This window comes from Megalopta genalis, chromosome 9 (genome assembly GCF_051020955.1).
Source record: "Megalopta genalis isolate 19385.01 chromosome 9, iyMegGena1_principal, whole genome shotgun sequence".
Taxonomy (NCBI): domain Eukaryota; kingdom Metazoa; phylum Arthropoda; class Insecta; order Hymenoptera; family Halictidae; genus Megalopta; species Megalopta genalis.
In genome coordinates, this window is record NC_135021.1 from 10,266,299 (window position 1) to 10,273,719 (window position 7,421).

The following is a 7,421-nucleotide window of genomic DNA, read 5'->3' on the forward strand; positions in this document are numbered from 1 at the left end:
CAGGAAACGCGTGTCACGCGCTTCGAGCTGTAGAAGATATTGCGCAGTCGGTGGTGCGCAGTGGCGCGCAAGTCAGCCTATAGAGCAGCTTGACGTCAGATATAAAAGATGAGACGCTCGACGGGATTCGCTTCCGACGGTGTAGTCCGCAATCGCGAGCCAATAGCAGGCCGATAGACAATCCCGGAGCGGCGGTGGTCTCTTCTTCTCTCGCTCGTCACTCGTCACATGACCCGCACTACTGTACGGTAGGCCATATTTGACAGTGGGCACTAGTTTAGCGAAGTGAGCGTGAGTAAAGATCGCTCCTGTTCCGGACTGTCGTCGCGTTCCGACAACCTGTAAATACTCGTGTAGAATCCCGTTTGACGCCGCGAGGTCTTGAACAAGAACGCAACAATGGGTGATCAAAAACCATTAGGAGAGCAGAACCCTGTTTACGCACCGTTCTTCGGTGTGATGGGCGCCGCCTCAGCTATCATATTTTCTGGTGAGTTTCAGTTTGTTTGGCCTTAGCCTGGTTATGAATCCAATCATCTTTCATCCCCACGTCCTTTCCCGAGGACACGAGTTTTCCTATGATCGCGATTATAATCACAACGTATCGCGACATGTCCTGGCATCTCAATGATTGTTCTGTGCGAGCACGCCATTTTCTTCACCGTGGGCCAAAATATCGAAAATACAGCGAGCGACCGAAAATCTGTTCGATTTTTCTGTACCGCGACAACGTTCGCTCGAGCAATCGATTCGGTTCGATGACAACGGTCCTCTCGAACGAGAACCGATAAGCGGCTGAAAGATCGATCGACGATAATAAACTATGCTCGACAACCGTGTCTCGTATATTTATTTCTCGCTCGTTGCTCCCGTTCGTCGTTGTCGGATACTTTCTGTCAAGTATCGTGATATATAATGCGACGTCGCCGTGCCGAAGGTGTCAAGGATACAGATTCAATTTCGAAGCGCCATTTTTCTAGGCACGTAGATCTGGGATTTCGTAATGTTCCGTAAACGCGGTCCAACGCGGGCCGAGCTTAATTTTACATTACGAGAGAAACGCGTCCGCATCGGTCCGGCCGCCTGGCCATCCGCTATTTCATAATGCCTGACCTCGTTGACCAGCTTTTCAATGAAAGCCTGTCCCTCGAAGGACTCAGGATTAAACGAGTCGCAACGGAAGATTCCGATCGCGAGCGATCAATGCGTATCCACCGTTGAGATCGATTCTCTCCGTTGTCTTGTTTCGGTTCTGTCTTCCGTTGTTCCTGGTTTCAAGCCCTCGACCGGGTCGAAAAAGAACGGTTTCGGGGACGCGCGGATACTTAAACTTTTCGAGCGTCTCTGTCCTATCAAGGAAATCAATACGAATCTCCCTTTTCCCGTGTGCGCCAGTCTTGAATGGACGGTGGCATACGAGGAAGATTGACCCGACGGTACGAGGACTCTCTCGAAACGTGTAGAAAAAAATGTTGATCCTGGGCCAACTGGACGATCCTGACCAGAAATTGGACTTGGCAAATGTCTCGATACCCTCAGCCCGATACTAGACTTAACTTTGAAATGCTCTCGGAAGGAATTCCCACTTTGTCTCTCTAGCGTCTCTTAATATTCGGCAATCGAAGGGAAAAATCGAGTATCGTAAAAGTACCATTGTCCCCTGGTTGTGCCACGCCCCCTACTCACGGGATGGGACTTACATGATTATCATGTGACTGCCAACGTGAGAATCATGTGACTACGTTTTCCAGCCCAGCCGGAATAATTCACTGTCCACCGTAACCGAATGGACAACACCTCGGTTTTTCTGCGATTCAAATTTTCGCGGGAAATTCCAGCCATGTTCCGAAAATAGAGCCGGGCATTATTTAATGCGAATTAACGATCGCAATTGACATAGTTTATCATTCATTGTGGATGATTGTATTGTAAAGTGATTCACCAAAGTAGATGCATCTGATATTGATATATACATATATACATATATTCTGATGTTCAGATTGATGATTCTGTAACTGTTTCACTAATATTCTTTGTCGTGAAACATGGAATTATTATCAAATTATTATAGTTTAGATATTAATTGAATTAAAAATTAGGATATTATATTTCTTCTTTTTTGTTATAAGCGCTAATGGATCGATTGAATTAGAATTTTAAATCGATTAATGCCCAACTCTGTACTAAAATATATATCAAACGGCGAAATCGGGTCCGCGACCTCGCCGTTGGGATCAATATTAAACGAGATCGATAGTACTTCACGGGGTCGCTGTTTGGGGGGCAATTCCCGTCGGACGATAAAAAATCGGTTGTCTCATTCACAAAACAGTAAATTTTATGCCTTTTAGCATACTACAATGAAAGAAGACTACGTCTGTAAGCAGATATTTATTAAAATAGGGGTCTTCAAGATTTAAAATAATTTCTGGAAATCAATATTTTAATCAAATAAAACTGAATCGAGTCTCAAATTGTTCGATGCACATCAAGTCATGGGAACAGTTTAAAAAAGTATGCCTCTGTTCTGAATACGTTCCAAGTGCTTCTGACAAGCTCCTGTGGCACCTGTTTCACTTTTCTTACAAGACTAATTCCATTTACCGCACGGCATTTGTTGATAATAATCCGGAGGTGATCAAATATTAGCCTATAGTTGATATAGATAGCCTTATCTCACCTCTTATCTTCCCTGGTAGATATTTGACAAAAACATGGTTATATTATTTAGGTCTATCAAGAAAATACTTTCAAGAAAATACTTTCTTTAATCAAAAGATGTTAGTACATTCAATATTGAAATGTTCTTTTTGTTTTTTGTATAATCATAATAATAACTAATCACTTTGTATACAGGGTGTGCTAGTATTTGTGGTACAATCAGGAAGAAAAAATATCTGGTCTTTTTTTCAGTAGTACTACAATTACCAGGACTCTTTATATATTGAATACTTTATTGCAACAATTGCTAATAAAATCTTTCATCAATATTCATTTATCAATATAATAAATTTAATATCGTGATTGTTTTTACTTACAGCTCTGGGAGCAGCATATGGCACAGCAAAATCTGGCACAGGAATTGCAGCTATGTCTGTCATGAGACCAGAACTTATTATGAAATCTATCATTCCTGTTGTTATGGCAGGTATTATTGCCATTTATGGTCTCGTAGTAGCAGTCCTTATTGCTGGTGGTTTGGAGGAACCTAGCGGCTACTCCCTTTTCAAGTACGTTATAATTTTTTTGCTTTATTTAACTAAAACAGATTATATACTTTAGCTCAGCAAAACCATGATCTAGCATAATAGAGAAGAAGTTGCCAATACTGTTACTCTTGCTTTAACAATTCTAATATAGTAATTCTACTGTTAAAGAAAAAATCTTTTAGTTATTTTAATTGGTATAATTCTAGCAACAACTCAAATTTGCAAGTACAGTCAAACTGACTGTGCAAGAAATTTTAGCAACGCTTGTCTATTAATATTCTATTTGATTACACATTGGGCTTTGCTAGTTCTAACTTCTCTTGCTTCATGTAACAATTCTGTGGATATATAGCCAATAGGCTGCAGACGTTCATGCAAACTTTATTTGTAAGGATATGCGAAAGATTAATACTTCAAAATGGAAATATACAATGCAAGTTTTGTTCAAGGAACGATTAAATACAATCTGAAAATGTTCTTCCAACGTCGCTGATACGAAATAGAAAATAGCTTTTATGATCCTGTAATGATTAGACAGATTTCTGTCTCAGTTTTATTGACTTTCTGTGAAGATAACATTTGCATAAACATCTGTAGTGTAATAATCAAAAGTTCACCTTCTTCTCAGCGAGTTAACAAGGAATTTTTTTGGTCTTTTTACTAGGGGTTTTGTTCATCTGGGTGCTGGCTTAGCCGTAGGTTTTTCTGGTCTAGCTGCTGGATTTGCCATTGGTATTGTTGGTGATGCAGGTGTTAGAGGTACCGCTCAACAGCCTCGCCTGTTTGTCGGTATGATCTTGATTCTTATCTTCGCGGAAGTATTGGGTCTCTACGGTCTCATCGTTGCCATCTACTTGTACACCAAGTAAACGAATGTTAGTGGCAGGAATGCAAGACTCGTCGCCTGCAACCAACAGCGCTCCCCATAAATATATATTTATATACATATATATATAGTATATACATATGTATATATTTATATATGTATATATATTACGACTTGTTTCGACATTTTACTTAAAAAACACATTTCTCCATACATACTCACATCGAGTCATCCAAGCATCCTTCTGTAATTCTGTATTAAAAGTTGAGATGTATTAGAGTTTGAGCATTTAAAAAACAACATTATTCATTACACAAAAACTGTATGAAAGCGAATTACCAAGAACAAGAGTGCTGACAAACCATCAGTCGATAAGAAAAAGAAAAACAAGCAAACCTTCAAGGGAAACATCGATTCAGTCTTGCAAGAAGAGGATGCGTGTGTACAGAAGATACAAATAGAGAAGAAAAACGACAGGCGACAGGGAGTTTACACTGAGAGAAGAAAAAAAAGACCCCGTTACCCCATGCCGAACATTTCTCTTTCACTGTATAGTAATCATTTGTAGTGTAGTTTGACATTGAATTATCAAGTAAGATAATCGGCTCTACTGAGTGTATAAAGGAAAAAAAATGTTATTGATAAAAGAATATTTAGCACAATTATGTATTAAAATGCAATTGAAGCAACAGCATACAGATATTGCAGATATATGTCTCTACGAGAGAGAAACAGAGAGAGAATCTTAAGGAAATGAAGTTAAGGATATCCAGAATGAGAGAAATGAACGAGGGACATACGAATTGCGTATAGAATGCAGCATATACGCAAGGATTGTACAAAAACTGTATCCTTCTGCGAAAAAAAAGAAAAACCACAGACATTGTACAATCATAGCAAACAAGACACAAAATATAGTATGTGAAATGGAAGTTCTAGAAAAGGAAGAAAAATAAGGATGAAAACGTGAGTAGACAAATGGACAGATACATGATAGTATTAAGTCAATTCAGTGGCTGCTGGACGTATCAAGAAATCTTACAGAGAGCAACAGTGTACGGTTTAATGGGCAAATTGGTTCGGATGACCGCTTAGGCCGGCGGTGATTCCCTTCTCTGAGCTGAACATACTTATCTCGCGTCTCATTCGGGAATATATATATATATACATATATATACATATATATATGTATACACGTTGATGAAGCGAGAGAGTTAGAAGCTTAAACACGAAAACCGATTTTATTTTACGTTCCAGCGGTGTAATGACTACCTAAGAGAAGGGGTTACGAGATGATATGGTAAAAGAAAAGAAAAATAAAATAATTTGTACATTCCATAATAAGTTCGTTCAGTGCAGGCGAGCGGGCGCTTGTAACGGCGCGTGAAGGAGGAGTATAAATCGTTGTTTTTTTTTCATTATTTTTGAAGAGAGAATATCGATCGAAAAAAAGAGAAAAATTCAAGTGCGTTCGATGCGTTTAGCGTTCTGTAGTCGAACGGGGGGACAACTACATGGAAAGTGCATGCACGCAAGGTGTTCTCGAATGGGGTTCATTGTCATGGGAGCTGACAGTGAACCCTTTGCACGGCTATTGTTCGATCGGCCACCACCTCTCCCCGTATGCAGAACATCACGCGAAGGAACAACCGGGGGTCGCGTCCGCTTGCCAAAATTTTATTGACTGCGCAGTATTTTCTATCTAACGAGAAAAAAACAACAACCGAGCTCAACGTGTAGGCGCATTTCCGGGGGAGCACCAGGAAACCGCGTGCTGTTTGTTGAACGTAAGGCTAGAGCAACAAGTGAAGATTACGTTCTTTAATTCTAGCCAAACACACAAAACAATCTGATTTTATTAATTACCGAAACATAATGAATTACAAACGTTTGCCCCTTTTGCTAAACAATTAAATCATTGTTGAAATTAGCTTGTCCTGCTCTGTCTTACGCTGAACGGACAATCCACCGAGTGATACGTGATGGAACAACTTTTAGTTCGGATAACGAACGTGTAGCGTGAGTTACACTGTTTCACAACGAACATGTCCGTGAACGAAAATCAGAAGACGGAAGTCGTTTCGAGCTTTCTTGGTACCGTTCTTTTTTTGTTGATCGCCGGTAGACCTCGCTTGAAAATGCACCTATATATATATTCTATACATACATACATATAAATATATATATATACACGTATATATATCATCGTCGTCATCGTGAAAGATCGAACAGGTAGCCGACAGTTAAATTCGATCGAATTGTCCTTTCGAATTCTTAACAACGACAATTTCATTAAATAAAAAAAGGATACTAAAACGAAAGAAATGAAACACACAAAACGGCGTGTAATGGAAGTGGAAGAAAATGTCGAGAGCCTCTTGATGGAGAACTCATAACTAGCGAACCGGGGGAGCGGTGGTGGTGTGGCTTTCTGCAATGAACGAGAGAGAGAGAGAATGCGTAATTGATCTTCATATAAAGGAATCACTTAAAAAAGAACAAAAAAGTTTACATATATTGGACAAGATGCAAGCACACGAATATACTATATGCCAACTTACCAATCTTCCCTATCCCCACCCTTTAATCCTTACCAATGTTTAGTGGAGATAATTAAACATCTGCTGTGTAATCATTAGGCTGCGGATGTTGATGCAAATCGTTCGAACATCGTGTTTTCCGTTTGACGACATCGAGCAAACACTTGTTTCTCTCCGTATGCTCTGTAATATGTAAAAATTGCATGTATGTTTCACCGTAACATTTTATCCTGTATGCTTCTTCAGAATCGCATACACAACCGCAGCCTTTGTAATCATTAATTGAGCGCGTGTAATGTATATATCACCCGCCATGCTTCCTACACACTTGTACGATCTAAAACTGAAAAAAGAAGAGTTAGGCTAGATTAGGTTAGGTGTTATTGTATACCAAAACCTTGTGTAGCTGAGAGAAAGAGGTGTAATCACACGATGTGCAGTAGGTGTATTTGTGTGTGTGTGTGCGCGTGTGTAGAACGTGTGTGTCGAAAAAAATAGAGAATTTGTATGCAGATAGCGAACGAATGAAAGGCATAAAGATAAAGAAACACTGGCAAATGTAGAGATCGCTGTTACCGACGCCGCCGCCGCCCCCACGTACTATCTTCCAGTGTTACTAAAAAAAAAAATGAAAAATAGACTCAATTGTTGAGCGCAAAAAAGTGATACTGATCAATAATTATTTATGTTATGATTCGTCCTCGATGTTACAGAAAAAACCGTGTTTAATAAAAATTTAATTTGGACAAACAAAGTATCAGTACTCACTTTTATCATCGGAATGAACCTAGCTGTATACACGTATCCAAAAAGAACATTCATGAAAAAGAGACACACAAAACATAT

General features: G+C 39.5%; 1 protein-coding gene and 1 long non-coding RNA gene across 2 annotated transcripts; one reads left to right on the plus strand and one right to left on the minus strand.

Annotated features, from left to right (window-relative positions):
* The first annotated feature begins 158 nt into the window (after positions 1 to 158).
* On the plus strand, positions 159 to 7,329 carry Vha16 (vacuolar H+ ATP synthase 16 kDa proteolipid subunit). Its single transcript, XM_033483459.2, has 3 exons — positions 159 to 490; positions 3,041 to 3,230; positions 3,874 to 7,329. The coding sequence occupies exons 1-3, from the start codon at positions 400 to 402 to the stop codon at positions 4,076 to 4,078; spliced, it is 486 nt and encodes a 161-aa protein (XP_033339350.1). The 5' UTR covers positions 159 to 399; the 3' UTR covers positions 4,079 to 7,329.
* On the minus strand, positions 2,377 to 3,963 carry LOC143260005 (uncharacterized). Its single transcript, XR_013034078.1, has 2 exons — positions 3,827 to 3,963; positions 2,377 to 3,259 (listed from the first exon to the last, which is right to left on the minus strand). It is a non-coding gene; the product is annotated as an uncharacterized LOC143260005 (long non-coding RNA).
* Positions 7,330 to 7,421: the final 92 nt, after the last annotated feature.